The sequence below is a fragment of the Panthera onca genome, chromosome C1, assembly GCF_046562875.1.
Source record: "Panthera onca isolate mPanOnc1 chromosome C1, mPanOnc1 haplotype 2, whole genome shotgun sequence".
In the NCBI taxonomy this organism is placed as follows: Eukaryota; Metazoa; Chordata; class Mammalia; order Carnivora; family Felidae; genus Panthera; species Panthera onca.
Window position 1 is genome coordinate 123,506,336 of NC_138346.1, and position 17,686 is coordinate 123,524,021.

Below are 17,686 nucleotides of genomic sequence, written 5' to 3' on the forward strand. Positions count from 1 at the left end.
TTATTATAAAGCTACAATAATGAAAACAGTGTGATATTGACATAAGATAACATACAGATCAAGGCAACAGAATTGGGAGTCCAGAAATAAGGCCATACAGCTATGGTCAATTTGTAACTTATTTTCAACAAGAGTAACACGACAATTCAATGGGGAAAGAATACTCTAACAAATGTTACTGAGACAATTGCTATTCACATGGAAAGAAATAAAGTTGGACACTTAACCTCGTATCATAAAAAAAAAACAAAACAGATTAAAGATTTAACTGTAATAGCTAAAACTATAAAACTCTTAGAAGAAAATAGGAGCTAACATTCATGGATTTGGCAATGGACTCCTAGATAGGATACTAAAAGCACAAGCAAATGAGAAAAATAGATTTCATGAAAGACATAGTCTTAAAGAGATTTTCTATAAAAAAATAGTATCTCTGATTTCTATTATTTTCATATATTTTGTACAAAAATGTACTGAGTTGTGTAGACATGATTCAAACACAGAAATTATCAAAAGAAAGAGAAACCTGAATTAGCATATCCACCCTCCAGAGTCACTTATTACTTTAGAGTTGAATTAGAAATGAAGAGTAGGTATATGGCAGGGACAGGAATTGGGGAAGGGAGGTATAAGTAATTTAACAATGAATCAGACCGTATACTGTACTCAAGAATCAACCACCAACTTTAAGATGGAATAGTATCAATATTGATAAATACTTCTGAGTGCCTCTTTTCATTGGTTTGCCCCTTCTGCCCCTCAAATGTAACAAATATCCTTAATATTCATTTTTCCTTGCTCTTCTTTATAGTTCTACCGTATATTTATCTACCAATACTTCAGAGTTGTTTTTGAACTTTATGTAAATGTATGTTTATTTTTCTTTCTTGTATTTTTTATTCATCAGTATATTTCAGATACTTATGTGTGTAAATACACTTCCTTCATTTTCACTGCTAAACGCTGTTCCATTGTATGAGTGTACTGTAGTGCTTGGTGATGAGAAAGAATGAAATCCAGTCATTTGCAACAACATGGTCGGAACTGGAAGTTATTGTGCTAAGAAATATGTCAGAGAAAGAACAGGTACCATGTACCACCATATGTGGAACTTGAGAAGCTTAACAGAAGACCATGGGGAAAGGGAAGGGGAAAAATAGTTTCAAACAGAGAGGGAGGCAAACCCATAAGAGACTCTTAAATACAGAGAACAAACTAAAGATTGATAAGGGGGATGGGAGAGAGGGGAAAATGGGAGATGGGCATTGAGGAGGGCACTTGTTGGATGAGCACTGGGTGTTGTATGTAAGTGATAAATGACAGGAATCTATCCCCAAAACCAAGAACACACTGTATATGTTGTATGTTAGCTACTTGACGATAAATTATATTTTAAAAAAAATGAGTGCAAGGGCGCCTGGGTGGCTCAGTCGGTTGAGTGTCCGACTTCAGCTCAGGTCATGATCTCACGGTCCATGAGTTTGAGCCCCGCGTCAGGCTCTGTGCTGACAGCTTAGAACCTAGAGCCTGCTTCGGATTCTGTGTCTCCCTCTCTCTCTGCCCCTTCCCCGCTCACACTCTGTCTCTCTCTCATAAATAAACATTAAAAAAAATTTTTTTTAAATAAAAAATTTAAAAAATGAGTGCAGAATTTTGTCAGATGCTTTTTCTGCAATCACTGAAATGATTACATTGTTCTCTTTTATTACTTGATACAGGAAATTACACTAATAGTTTCAAATTTTAAACTACCTTCTCAAGATAAACCTTCACTCGTTCAATGTAAGATAGTTTTCATTACAAGATTAAATTTACTATTATATTAAGGATTTTATACATATATATTTTTTAGTGTTATTTTTGAGGAAGAGAGACAGAGAACAAATGGGAAAGGCAGAGAGAGAGAGAGAGAGAGAGAGAGAGAGAGAATCCGAAGCAGGCTCCACGATCCAAACTGTCAACACAGAGCCTGACGCGGGGCTCAAACTCATGAGCAGTGAGATCATGACCTGAGCCGAAGTCGGACGCTTAACCAACTGGGCCTCCCAGGCGCCCTTATACCTATATTTTTAAGGGATAGTGAAAAAATAAAAGGTATTCTTGTAATGTCTTTGCCAGGATTTGGTATCAAAAAAACTAGTTGAGAATTGTTCCCCTGCTATTTTTAGGAAGAGTTCATAGAAGGCTGATATTATTTTAAAAAATTTCTGAACATACAGTTTTACATTACTTTCAGATGTACAACAAAGTCATTCGGCGTCTCTATACATTATGCCACACACTCACCACAACTGTGGCTACCATTTGTCATCACACAATACTATTACAATTACAATACTACTATGTTCCTATGCTGTACCTTTAATTCCCACAACTTATTCATTCCATAACTAGGAAGCTGTATCTCCTACTCCCTAACACCCATTTTGCCCATCCCCCAAAGCGGGTATTATTTCTTCCTGAAGCATTTGTTAGAATTCACCAGTGAGACCTTCCAGATCTGGATATTTCTCTAGGAAATTTTTCATGACGAATTCAATATCGCTGATATATGATTCTTTAGATTTTCTGTTTCATCTTGTGTCCGTTCTAGTAAATTAGGTTTTCCAAATTTTCCCATGTCATCTAAGTTTCAAATTTATTGGCATATAATTGTCCATGACATTCCCTTATTATCTTTCCAATAGTTATAATATTTATATTAATAATGTCCTATTTCATTCTTACCTTTAGTGAGTTTTATTATTTTTGTGATCAATCCTGCTAAGGGATTATCAATTTTAGTAATATTTTCAAAGAATCAACTTTTGACTTCATTGATTTTTTTCATTTTTTTTTTCTGTTTGTCTCTCTTCTGTTTCTTTGATCTCTCTTCTTTACTATTTCCTTTTGTCTACTTTCTTTCGGTTTAATTTGCTGAATAAAAACGTGAGTCATTTCTTTTCTAAGACAAACATTGTTGAGAGGAGAGGGAAGATGGCGGCGTAGGAGGACGCTGGGCTCACCGCGCGTCCTGCTGATCACTTAGATTCCACCTACACCTGCCTAAAGAACCCAGAAAACCACCAGAGGATTAGCAGAACGGAGTCTCCGGAGCCAAGCGCAGACGAGAGGCCCACGGAAGAGGGTAGGAAGGGCGGCGAGGCGGTGCGCGCTCCACGGACTGGCGGGAGGGAGCCGGGGCGGAGGGGCGGCTCGCAGGCCAAGCAGAGCCCCCGAGTCTGGCTGGCAAAAGCGGAGGGGCCGGATGGACTGTGTTCCGACAGCAAGCGCGACTTAGCGTCTGGGAAGTCATAAGTTAACAGCTCTGCTCGGAAAGCGGGAAGGCTGGAGGACAAAGGGAGGGAGAGCTGCTGAGCCCCCCGGAAGACAGAGCTCAGTTTGGTGGGGAACAAAGGCGCTTGCCAGCGCCATCTCCCTCGCCCATCCCCCAGCCAAAATCCCAAAGGGAACCAGTTCCTGCCAGGGAACTTGCTCGCTCTGCGCAAACACCCAACTCTGTGCTTCCGCGGAGCCAAACCTCCGGCAGTGGATCTGACTCCCTCCCGCTGCCACAGGGCCCCTCCTGAAGTGGATCACCTAAGGAGAAGCGAGCTAAGCCTGCCCCTCCTGCTCCCGTGCACCTTGCCTACCCACCCCAGCTAATACGCCAGATCCCCAGCACCACATGCCTGGCAGTGTGCAAGTAGCCCAGATGGGCCCCGCCACCCCACAGTGAATCCCGCCCCTAGGAGAGGGGAAGAGAAGGCACACACCAGTCTGACTGTGGCCCCAGCGGTGGGCTGGGGGCAGACATCAGGTTGGACTGCGGCCCCGCCCACCAACTCCAGTTATACACCACAGCACAGGGGAAGTGCCCTGCAGGTCCTCACCACTCCAGGGACTATCCAAAATGACCAAACGGAAGAATTCCCCTCAGAAGAATCTCCAGGAAATAAAAACAGCCAATGAACTGATCAAAAAGGATTTAAATAATATAACAGAAAATGAATTTAGAATAATAGTCATAAAATTAATCGCTGGGCTTGAAAACAGTATAGAGGACAGCAGAGAATCCCTTGCTACAGAGATCAAGGGACTAAGGAACAGTCACGAGGAGCTGAAAAATGCTTTAAACGAAATGCAAAACAAAATGGAAACCACGACAGCTCGGCTTGAAGAGGCAGAGGAGAGAATAGGTGAACTAGAAGATAAAGTTATGGAAAAAGAGGAAGCTGAGAGAAAGAGAGATAAAAAAATCCAGGAGTATGAGGGGAAAATTAGAGAACTAAGTGATACACACTAAAAAGAAATAATATACGCATAATTGGTATCCCAGAGGAGGAAGAGAGAGGGAAAGGTGCTGAAGGGGTACTTGAAGAAATAATAGCTGAGAACTTCCCTGAACTGGGGAAGGAAAAGGGCATTGAAATCCAAGAGGCACAGAGAACTCCCTTCAGACGTAACTTGAATCGATCTTCTGCACGACATATCATAGTGAAACTGGCAAAATACAAGGATAAAGAGAAAATTCTGAAAACAGCAAGGGATAAACGTGCCCTCACATATAAAGGGAGACCTATAAGACTTGTGACTGATCTCTCTTTTGAAACTTGGCAGGCCAGAAAGGATTGGCACGATATCTTCAGTGTGCTAAACAGAAAAAATATGCAGCCGAGAATCCTTTATCCAGCAAGTCTGTCATTTAGAATAGAAGGAGAGATAAAGGTCTTCCCAAACAAACAAAAACTGAAGGAATTTGTCACCACGAAACCAGCCCTACAAGAGATCCTAAGGGGGATCCTGTGAGACAAAGTACCAGAGACATCACTACAAGCATAAAACATACAGACATCACAATGACTCTAAACCCGTATCTTTCTATAATAACACTGAATTTAATCATACTTAAATGCGCCAACCAAAAGACATAGGGTATCAGAATGGATAAAAAAACAAGACCCATCTATTTGCTGTCTACAAGAGACTCATTTTACACCTGAGGACACCTTTAGATTGAGAGTGAGGGGATGGAGAACTATTTATCATGCTACTGGAAGCCAAAAGAAAGCTGGAGTAGCCATACTTATATCAGACAAACTAGACTTTAAATTAAAGGCTGTAACAAGAGATGAAGAAGGGCATTATATAATAATTACAGGGTCTATCCATCATGAAGAGCTAACAATTATAAATGTCTATGTGCCGAATACCGGAGCCCCCAAATATATAAAACAATTACTCATAAACATAAGCAACCTATTGATAAGAATGTGGTCATTGCAGGGGACTTTAACACCCCACTTACAGAAATGGATAGATCATCTAGACACACGGTCAATAAAGAAACAAGGGTCCTGAATGATACATTGGATCAGATGGACTTGACAGATATATTTAGAACTCTGCATCCCAAAGCAACAGAATATACTTTCTTCTCGAGTGCACATGGAACATTCTCCAAGATAGATCATATACTGGGTCACAAAACAGCCCTTCATAAGTTTACAAGAATTGAAATTATACCATGCATACTTTCAGACCACAATGCTATGAAGCTTGAAATCAACCACAGGAAAAAGTCTGGAAAACCTCCAAAAGCATGGAGGTTAAAGAACACCCTACTAACGAATGAGTGGGTCAACCAGGCAATTAGAGAAGAAATTAAAACATATATGGAAACAAACGAAAATGAAAATACAACAATCCAAACGCTTTGGGATGCAGCAAAGGCAGTCCTGAGAGGAAAATACATTGCAATCCAGGCCTATCTCAAGAAACAAGAAAAATCCCAAATACAAAATCTAACAGCACACCTAAAGGAAATAGAAGCAGAACAGCAAAGGCAGCCTAAACCCAGCAGAACAAGAGAAATAATAAAGATCAGAGCAGAAATAAACAATATAGAATCTAAAAAAACTGTAGAGCAGATCAACGAAACCAAGAGTTGGTTTTTTGAAAAAATAAACAAAATTGACAAACCTCTAGCCAGGCTTCTCAAAAAGAAAAGGCAGATGACCCAAATAGATAAAATCGTGAATGAAAATGGAATTATTACAACCAATCCCTCTGAGATACAAACAATTATCAGGGAATACTATGAAAAATTATATGCCAGCAAATTGGACAACCTGGAAGAAATGGACAAATTTCTAAACACCCACACTCTTCCAAAACTCAATCAGGAGGAAATAGAAAGCTTGAACAGACCCATAACCAGCGAAGAAATTGAATCGGTTATCAAAAATCTCCCAACAAATAAGAGTCCAGGACCAGATGGCTTCCCAGGGGAGTTCTACCAGACGTTTAAAGCAGAGATAATACCTATCCTTCTCAAGCTATTCCAAGAAATAGAAAGGGAAGGAAAACTTCCAGACTCATTCTATGAAGCCAGTATTACTTTGATTCCTAAACCAGACAGAGACCCAGTAAAAAAAGAGAACTACAGGCCAATATCCCTGATGAATATGGATGCAAAAATTCTTAATAAGATACTAGCTAATCGAATTCAACAGCATATAAAAAGAATTATTCACCATGATCAAGTGGGATTCATTCCTGGGATGCAGGGCTGGTTCAACATTCGCAAATCGATCAACGTGATACATCACATTAACAAAAAAAAAGAGAAGAACCATATGATCCTGTCAATCGATGCAGAAAAGGCCTTTGACAAAATCCAGCACCCTTTCTTAATAAAAACCCTTGAGAAAGTCGGGATAGAAGGAACATACTTAAAGATCATAAAGGCCATTTATGAAAAGCCCACAGCTAACATCATCCTCAACGGGGAAAAACTGAGAGCTTTTTCCCTGAGATCAGGAACACGACAGGGATGCCCACTCTCACCGCTGTTGTTTAACATAGTGCTGGAAGTTCTAGCATCAGCAATCAGACAACAAAAGGAAATCAAAGGCATCAAAATTGGCAAAGATGAAGTCAAGCTTTCGCTTTTTGCAGATGACATGATATTATACATGGAAAATCCGATAGACTCCACCAAAAGTCTGCTAGAATTGATACATGAATTCAGCAAAGTTGCAGGATACAAAATCAGTGTACAGAAATCAGTTGCATTCTTATACACTAACAATGAAGCAACAGAAAGACAAATAAAGAAACTGATCCCATTCACAACTGCACCAAGAAGCATAAAATACCTAGGAATAAATCTAACCAAAGATGTAAAAGATCTGTATGCTGAAAAATATATAAAGCCTATGAAGGAAATTGAAGAAGATATAAAGAAATGGAAAGACATTCCCTGCTCATGGATTGGAAGAATAAATATTGTCAAAATGTCAATACTACCCAAAGCTATCTACACATTCAATGCAATCCCAATCAAAATTGCACCAGCATTCTTCTCGAAACTAGAACAAGCAACCCTAAAATTCATATGGAACCACAAAAGGCCCCGAATAGCCAAAGTAATTTTGAAGAAGAAGACCAAAGCAGGAGGCATCACAATCCCAGACGTTAGCCTCTACTACAAAGCTGTCATCATCAAGACAGCATGGTATTGGCACAAAAACAGACACATAGACCAATGGAATAGAATAGAAACCCCAGAACTAGACCCACAAACGTATGGCCAACTAATCTTTGACAAAGCAGGAAAGAACATCCAATGGAAAAAAGACAGTCTCTTTAACAAATGGTGCTGCGAGAACTGGACAGCAACATGCAGAAGGTTGACACTAGACCACTTTCTCACACCATTCACAAAAATAAACTCAAAATGGATAAAGGACCTGAATGTGAGACAGGAAACCATCAAAACCTTAGAGGAGAAAGCAGGAAAAGACCTCTCTGACCTCAGCCGTAGCAATCTCTTACTCGACACATCCCCAAAGGCAAGGGAATTAAAAGCAAAAGTGAATTACGGGGACCTTATGAAGATAAAAAGCTTCTGCACAGCAAAGGAAACAACCAACAAAACTAAAAGGCAACCAATGGAATGGGAAAAGATATTTGCAAATGACATATCGGACAAAGGACTAGTATCCAAAATCTATAAAGAGCTCACCAAACTCCACACCCAAAAAACAAATAACCCAGTGAAGAAATGGGCAGAAAACATGAATAGACACTTCTCTAAAGAAGACATCTGGGGGTGCCTGGGTGGCGCAGTCGGTTAAGCGTCCAACTTCAGCCAGGTCACGATCTCGCGGTCCGTGAGTTCGAGCCCCGCGTCAGGCTCTGGGCTGATGGCTCAGAGCCTGGAGCCTGTTTCCGATTCTGTGTCTCCCTCTCTCTCTGCCCCTCCCCCGTTCATGCTCTGTCTCTCTCTGTCCCAAAAATAAAAAAAAAAAATTAAAAAAAAAAAAAAAGAAGACATCTGGATGGCCAACAGGCACATGAAAAGATGTTCAACGTCGCTCCTCATCAGGGAAATACAAATCAAAACCACACTCAGATATCACCTCACACCAGTCAGAGTGGCCAAAATGAACAAATCAGGAGACTATAGATGCTGGAGAGGATGTGGAGAAACGGGAACCCTCTTGCACTGTTGGTGGGAATGCAAATTGGTGCAGCCGCTCTGGAAAGCAGTGTGGAGGTTCCTCAGAAAATTAAAAATAGACCTACCCTATGACCCAGCAATAGCACTGCTAGGAATTTACCCAAGGGATAGGGGAGTACTGATGCATAGGGGCACTTGTACCCCAATGTTTATAGCAGCACTCTCAACAATAGCCAAATTATGGAAAGAGCCTAAATGTCCATCAACTGATGAATGGAGAAAGAAATTGTGGTTTATATACACAATGGAATACTACGTGGCAATGAGAAAGAATGAAATATGGCCTTTTGTAGCAACGTGGATGGAACTGGAGAGTGTGATGCTAAGTGAAATAAGCCATACAGAGAAAGACAGATACCATATGGTTTCACTCTTATGTGGATCCTGAGAAACTTAACAGAAACCCATGGGGGAGGGGAAGGAAAAAAAAAAAAAAAAAGAGGTTAGAGTGGGAGAGAGCCAAAGCATAAGAGAATGTTAAAAACTGAGAACAAACTGAGGGTTGATGGGGGGTGGGAGGGAGGGGAGGGTGGGTGATGGGTATTGAGGAGGGCACCTTTTGGGATGAGCACTGGGTGTTGTATGGAAACCAATTTGACAATAAATTTCATATATTAAAAAAAATAATAAATAAATAAATAAATAAATAAATAAAACAAACATTGTTTATAAATTTCCTTCCAAAACCTGCCAAATGCATGCCACAAATTTTGACATGCTGTATTTCTATCATTATTCAGTTTAAAATCATTTCTAACTTTTCTTGTGATTTCTTCTTTGGCCTATGACTTATTAGTGTGATATTTAATTTCTAAATATTCAGACTTTTCTAGGTATCTTAAGGTTACTTATTTCTAACTTAATTCTATTGTAGTTAAAGAATATACTTTGTAAAACTTCAATCTTTTTAAACATATGGAGACTTGTTTTATAGCCCAGCATATGGTCTTCCTTGGTAAACATTCTATGTGTCTACAAAATAATTCACAGCTTAACTATAGTGTTCTATAAATGCAAATTAAGTCAAGGTAGTAAATGGTGTTGTTCAGAATTTCTACATTCTTACCAATTTTTTACTAGTTGTATCAATTGCTGAAAGAGGTGTATTATAATTCATTTTAGTTTAAGTTTTTGCTTCATGTATTTTGAAGCTCTGTTATAAAATACAAACATACTTGTGATTGTTACATCTTCCTGATACATTAATGCCTTTATCACTGTGAAATGCTCTTCTGGATCTCTGATAATACTTTTATCTTAATCTGTTTTGTGTGTTATTAAAACAATCACTCCAGTTTTCCTATTCTTACTGTTTGCATGGTATACAATGTATCTTTTTCATCTTTATTTTCAATTTCCTTGTATCTTTATATTAAATAAAGTATGTCTCTTATAGGTAGCATATAGTTTGGTCTCAATTTTTTATCCAGACTAACAATCTCTGCCTTTCTTTTTATTATTTAGTCCATTGATATTTAAGGTAATTATTGATATGCTTGATTCAGATGTATCATTTTGCTCTTTGCCTTCCATTCACGTCATCTTTTTGTTCTACTCTTTTGGATTTATCAAAATTTTTTAGTATTCCACTTTTTTGGCTTTTGGCTGGGAGGAGATGAAGGTGCAACTGTCTTTGGTGGTCCTAAATCCAGATTCAGCCAACATCAACTGCTGTCACCATGCCAATAAAGTTTGATCCCAATGAGATGAAAGTTGTATACCTGATGGGCAATGGTAGAGAAGTTGGTGCCACATCTGTCCTAGCCCCGAAGATCAGCCCCCTACGTCTGTCTCCAAAAAAGGTTTGTGATGATATCACCAAGGCAACTGGTGATTGGAAGGGTCTGAGGATTACAGTGAAACTGACCATTCAGAACAGACAGGCCCAGATTGAAGTAGTACCTTCTGCCTCTGACCTGATTATCAAAGCCATCAAGAAACCGCCAAGAGACAGAAAGCAGCAGAAAAATATTAAGCACAGTGGAAATAACACTTTTGATGAGACTGGCAACAAAGTCAGACAGATGTGGCACCGATCTTTGCTAGAGAACTCTCTGGAACCATTAAAGAGATCTTGGGGACTGACTGCCCAATCTGCGGGCTGCAATGTTGATGGCTGACACTCTCATGACATCAATAGAGAGCAGTGGAGCTAAGCTGGTGAAGAACTGTAAATAAAAATATTTCAAAAAAGGATCATTTGACAACCAATGGAAAAATTTTTTTCTTCATTCCATTTTTCTATTGGCTTTTCACTGTTTCTTTCCATTATTTTATAGTGACTGCTCTAGATAGAATATGTATCACTAACTTATAGTCTACACAAGGACTTAATAGTGTACTACTTCATGTATCATGTAAAAATCCTGCAACAAAATAGTTGTATTTACCTTCCTGCCCTTTGAGCCATGGTTGTCATATATCTTATGCACTGTACATAGAATTTTTTTATAGAAGCCAAATACACATTTTAAAAATTAAAAAAAAGAAAAATATATAGCCTTTTGTATTCATTTACATATTTACTGTTTCTAGTACTTTTCATTCCTTCCATTGATTCAAGTTTTCATCTGATGTCATTTTCCTTCAGACAGAAAAAAATTCCTTCAGCCAGAAAAAAATTCCTTCAGCAGGTCTTTAACGATTAGTACAACTCTCAATGTCCTTATTTTTGCTGCATACAGAATTCTGGCTTGATGGTTTATTTCTGGCACCACTTTACAGATGTCATTCCTTTGTCATCCAGCCTTCACTGTCCTAATGCAAGGTCAGCCCTCATTTGTGTCATTGTTTCCCCATATGCAATATGATGTTCTTCTCTGGCTGCTTTTAAGTTTCTATTTTGGGTTTTAGCACTTTGACTAAGATATACCTGCCTAGGTATCATTTTCTGTTTATCTTCCTTTGGATTTGATAAAAGCCACAGATCTGCAAGTTTCTGTTTTTTATTAAATGTGGGAAATTTTTCAGAAATCCTTCAAATAACCTTCTTTTGACCTATTCTCTCTCTACCCTCTTCTTAGGGTCTCCAACTACACATTTAAAACCACTTGATATTGTCCCGCAGGCCACTGAAGTACCATTCCTTTTTTTTTTTTTCTTCTCCATCTTTCTTCTGTGCTTCTCTGATCATTTCTATTGATCCAGCTTCAAGCTCACTGACACTCTCTTCATCCATTTTCAATCTACTACTAGGACACTTGAAGTTTAAGATATTTTACTTTTCAGTTTTAGAATCTCCATGTGATTCTTTTTTAAAGTTTCCATTTATTCATGGAGATTCCCCATTTGTTATTTCATTATAATCATACTCTCCATCTTTGAACACAATTAAAATAGCTATATAAATGATCTTATCTGCTAATTCCATCATCTGGGTCATCTTAGAGTGATTTCCTATTGACTTATTTTTATACTGCTAATGGTTATTGTGTCATCTTCAGTTTAGGGCTACTATAAGTAATGCTGCTATGAAGATTTTGTACATTTCTCTTGATTCTACCTACAGAAGGCTGATTTATAGGATATATGTATCAGTTACTTTTCTACATAATTCCAGCAGTTTGAGACTTCTTTTCATTTTTAACACAATGTTTATATATTTTTAATCTCAAATAGTATTACAGGAAGGTGTAATATTTTTGCTTTCCTAGAAAAGGGACATGTCTCAAACACTGAGAACCATTGTTTTCCATTCAAGACTCAAAAACTATTTGAGTACTGTCAGTTGTTGTTCAAAGACTTGGGCATATGATAACAAATTAGAGCTCTGACATCATGAGCTGACATTCCCTAAGTTTAATTTGTTTCTACAAAACCAATGGTTCTCAAACTTCTTGGGCAGCCAGATAATCATATGTAGAGCTTCTATAAAATGTAGATTCCAAGGCTCCATCCCAAAATCTACTCAATCTCAATTGTGGAGGTATGGGTAAGGAATATGAATACACACATATACCACACATGTTCATGTATTTTAAGCTGCTTATATTATTTTAATTCAGCTAAATCACAGACAAGTACTCTATTACAACTAAAAGGATTCCTGTAATCTCAAAAGATAATTTCTGAAAATTACTGCTACAATATGAAGAGTTTAAAATTCCTAAGTTCTCATCTACTTACTAGTATTTTAAAAACAAAGAGTCCAAATACCTTTATCTCATAAATATTCAGTTGCTTGCTTTCTGCTGTACCCTTTTTTTTTAAGGCCTTATTCTGTAAAAAATTAAAAATACAGAATTACATTTAGTGATTCAATTTTGCACTGCCACTGACTTAGACTGAAATTACTAAAGGAAAGAAAAGCATTATTCTCTAAAAGTATAGTGAAAAAAATAGTTTTCCTTTAATAGTTTGATTTTGAGAATCAGCACGTACCTCTTGCTGGAGTTCTTCAATACACTTGCTTTTATTTTCAACTTGTTTCCTTAAATTGTTACACTACAAATTATGAGAAATTATAATTATTTTATTCAATATTCCAGTCAAAATAAGTAATTTTAAACAAAAATATTGCATAAGGTAACAAAGAGGTCATTTCAAAAATCATGTGGTTAAGTAATTCCATTAATGTCAAAAATTATGTGATCAAGTATAAATTGTATAATGAAGAAAATGTGCCTCTTGGTAAATTCTATACAGAAGGCTGAATTATATTAATTGGATTTTCAAAAGCTACAGCCAGAGATAAGATTAACTGTAATTTGTTCCCCATTATTACTCATTATTCCCCATTTAATTATTCCCCACTCATTATTCCCCATTTCTCATTTCTGAGTCTCTTTTACTTGTTATATTTGGGGAAGGGAAATAAGGTGATACTCTATGTTCTAGCTACATTCTAATTCCTCTTATCTAAACCACTTTTTTTAAATCTCACTTTAAGAGACTATTTCACCTGAGTACACAGGCATGATTGGATCAAGAGGCATTAGGCTAAGAAATATTTGGAGCACCATAAAAGCACAGATTTCTAAACAGTCCTAAGACATTACAACTTTGTAAATTGTCCTAATTTCCATCAAAATAGAAACTCCAAAGGGGGGGGGGGGGGAACTAACCTCTCTTAGCACAAACTATTGTGTTAAATATTTTTACTGCAAAACCCATGTGCAGTCATAGTTAAGTATTATTCTAAAGCTGAGTAATACACGGCACTGTTGTTTAAAGTGACTTATTTATCTCCTTTTTAATATCCCCCACCCCCAAACCGTCTACTTCACGGAAGAAAAGTTAAAGAAAAGTGATTTTCACAGCAATTTTACTGGTATAAACATATTAGCAGGTACAACTATTTGTGTATATAATTTTTCCTTACTTCCAATTTTGACAGAAAAGGCAGCTAGATACTCTGAACAACCTTCCTGATAATTTAAAAGTAAATGGCTACAAAACAGATAATCTGCTTACTTGAAATTACAATTTAAAGTGATAATAGTAGGTTTGCGGGTAGCACCAAAACCAGCTAAGGATGTATGTTGAAACTACCTAGGGTAAGGGAAATAGATAAAACTTAGAGCTCACTAAAGGTAAAGAATTCAATAACACAACCCCGCATAAAGCCATAAACTCAAAAGACTACCTACCCTATGAAAATGTAAACAAGAAATAAATCTGCCACACAGAAGGGTACTGTAAGAAAACTTGTCTGTCTTGATGCTAACACTTAAGTTAAAGGTATCAAAATCTTCCCTGAAATTTGTAGACATGAGGTAGCCTTATATGAGTTTATAGGCTTAATTCATGCTATCTCTATTATTTGGAAAAACTTAAAAATGGAGAGTTTAATTTAAAATGGTTCCTGGTGAACAGTGCTCCCAAGAAAATCTTTTGGGGAAGATCCCAACTTCAATACAAACCACAAAGAAATTCCATAGATGAAATTCCAAAGAATCATTAAAAAACACAAAAGAATCAGCAGAAACAAAAAGCAGAATGAGACCTGAAAAGACTTCAAATACTGGTATTCCTAAAAAAACCTTCTTTATTATTGGCATTACTACCATCCAAAAATTATATACCTTACTAAAATGATAGTGGCATCAAAACTATCAACTTTGAAGTCATTTTGACTGCCCCATCTCACTCTCCCTTCTTTCTGAATAAGCTAATGAAAATTAAAGTAACAAGTTTTCATTCCTTTTAAGTTTAAATAATCTCCAAATTTAGGGATAATGAAGATAAATATATTTGGTAGGATGTCCAAAAATTCTTGAAAAGGATTTAAACTATCACAGTTTTTGAAATCACAGTTCAATTTTAAATAAAATAATTCATGTGCATAGAAACAAAGAATTTTATTCACCAGAATTCTAGGTAGAAGAAAACAGTGTTGCTTATTAGAGGTCAGAACTTCAGAGAGTGAACTATACTTTTCCAGAGGACTACTCAACTATAAAGAAGGTCAAGTTTAGTACAAGTGTGTGGTGAGGGACAGAGAAAGGAAGAGTGAATTGGGATGGACAGCCAGGCAGTAAAAACACTTCATAACTTCACATAAAAAGACGAGAAAATTTTCTGTAGCTCCCTTGATTATAAGAATGAGAGCAAAGTCTAACAATAATGTTTAAAAGCATCTTGCCGCTCTAAAGATATCTGCAACAAATACAGCTGCTGAGAGTGTGAAATCTGGGGAAAGGGAAGAGATAACTAAAGAGAAGTTTAATGAAACTTTGCTCTTTGAAGCACTGTACAAAACTCCTGAACTAATGGCCTCTTCAAAGAAACCTGCAGTAAAAATCCAAAATTATTCCTTAAAGCCTTCAATGGAGAATTGAGATCTCTTTCTACAAGACAGTGTAAAGACTCCTCCTAAAGAATCTAGTCATACATATATTGTTACAAAGTCTCTTTTCTCAAAAACATTTTTTGCAATTTGATAATACCTTGTTCTCTAATATCTTCATTTGTTTATCTTTTTTTAAAACTTCACATTCAATGCTGCGAGCCTAAAAAACATTATATGACATCAGATTAAAAACGCTAACAGAATTTTCTTCTATGAGAATCTTATAGAAATGGAATTATAAAACTTAGTCTTATATTTCTACAAAAATATCCATTCTCCCAGTTTATTTCAGTATTCTTTTTTTTAAAAAAAAGAAACTGTCTTTAATGTTCATCATTCTTATCTTGGCCCAACAATCACTTTATATTTTATTAACTTCCCAGTTTACCCTGAAATTAAAAAAAGAGGTTTACTTATTTATTTTGAGGGAGAGTGCATGTGTGTGCGTATGCACACATACAAGTGGGAAAGGGGCAGACAGAGAGGGAGAAACAATCCCAAGCAGGCTCTGAGCATCAGCACCAACGCAAGCCTCAATCTCACAAACAATGAATGAGATCATGACCCGAGCAGAAATCCAGAGTCAGACACTTAACCAACTGAGCCACCCAGGCACCCGCTACCCCGGATTTTTAACAGTTGTCTTGCATACAAATGTTTATAATTTTTTAAATATGTCTTTCACAAACATTTGTTAGATCTGAACCTTGTAACAACCCAATGATAAAGACAGGTCAGGTATTATTATCTCCATTTTAGAGATGAGAAAATAGGCTCAGATAAAGCATGCATGAAACAATATAAATGTCTAAACTAAGGTAGCAGACTGGGGGAAAAAGTGTAATGAATATCAATGCCAGGCAAATATCTGAGAACTACTTACAAACTGGGATTCTTTCTGAGAAGCTGTTTCAATAGGTAAATAGAAATCCAACCATGGAAAAAGCTTAAATATGCTAACAACTTGTTTTGCATTTTGGGTTTTTTCCCTTAACTCATCACTAATATCTTGTACATTGATAACATAAATTTAAATTCTTGGTAGAGAATTTTTATTTTAAACACTAAATTCATGTTTTACCACAACACAAACAAAAGGACTAGGGTCTTGGGCAGCCTCCGATGCAAATTTTAAAGCAGTAAATTACATAGCAAGTCTTTAGGATAAGATTAAATTGTTTTTTTCTGGTTGAACGTAGTAAATATGAAACTGAAAGTAAAAAATACGTTTTTGGAAGAAAAAAATATGGGAGAGTCTAAAGAATGGTAGAAGTCTAGCACTACCACTACTACTTCTTATTCATGCCATTCAGAGTCTCAATTTCTTTTTTTTTTTTTTAAGTTTATTTATTTATTGGGGGGAGGAGGCGGGGAGAGATGAACAAAGAGGCAGACAATCCCAAGCAGGCTCTGTGCTGCCAGCCAGAGCCTGATGCAGGGCTCAGTCTCACAAACTGTGAGATCATGACCTGAGCCGAAGTCAAGAATCAGATGCATTACCACCAGACTGAGCCACCCAGGTGCTCCCAGAGGCTTGATTTCTTAATTCATAAAAAGAGGACAAAAGTAAGTTCCAGTTAACTAAGATAACATATATAGAGAACTAGAATGTTCCTGGTACACTGTAAGCCCTTCAAAATATTAGCTCATCTCATCCTTAGTTGAGATGGTCTGACAACTTTCTAAAAGTAAACATGACATTCCTCAGGTCAAAACTCTTCAATAACCTCAAATTCCTAAAATATAGTTTATGAGACTTTAAATAATCTGCCCTCATCTCTCCCAACTTTCATTTTCCCTATCCTCATCTCTCCACTCTCATCTTTCCCTACTCTCTACACTATTACCACAATCTTAAACTCCACCTTTCAACCAAGATGAACTTTTCATAATTGTTTAAATACAAAAGACTCTCTCATGGTCTGTATACAGTGTGTGTATACTTGTAAATTAGAACACTCTTTTCCCTGATATATTTATGTCCACCTCTCTGCCTTCCACTAATTCCTATTAATCTAAGGTTTCAAATTGAATGTCACTTATTCCAGGAAACTTATCCTGATTAGATGCCCCGTACAGGCTCCAACAGCATCTATATAAAGGACCTATGTTTTGGTCTGGCCACCATTCTTTCCCGAGAAAACTCTGTTAGTGTAAATTCCATGATAATCCTGCTAAATCCATGTTGTTTGATCGAAGCTAATCTGTCTCCAGGAGCAGGTGGGTAAGTACCTCAGGCTTTGCCAAATTACTCTACCCCTTACCCACAATAATCAATTCAGGAAGAAGTAAGTAAACTAAACTAGGCCAAAGTCCTTTCCAAGATTTTTTTTCCAGAGCTTTCAGGACACTTTTTTAAAGCCTTCCAACTGACTCCAGCACCTTTCATA

General features: G+C 37.1%; 1 protein-coding gene across 5 annotated transcripts in view; it reads right to left on the reverse strand.

The window, feature by feature from the left end:
• SYCP1 (synaptonemal complex protein 1) overlaps window positions 1-17,686 on the reverse strand; it is a 124,759-nt gene that overhangs the window by 45,168 nt on the left and 61,905 nt on the right. For 4 of the 5 annotated variants that reach the window (XM_060625346.2, XM_078451532.1, XM_078451533.1 and 1 more), the window contains exons 22-24: window positions 15,394-15,456; window positions 12,887-12,949; window positions 12,662-12,724 (exon numbers count right to left, since the gene is read on the reverse strand). In XM_060625346.2, the coding sequence (XP_060481329.1) occupies window positions 12,662-12,724; window positions 12,887-12,949; window positions 15,394-15,456 (189 nt within the window). The remainder of the gene's footprint in view (window positions 1-12,661; window positions 12,725-12,886; window positions 12,950-15,393; window positions 15,457-17,686) is intronic. The other variant, XM_060625345.2, reaches the window with a different exon arrangement.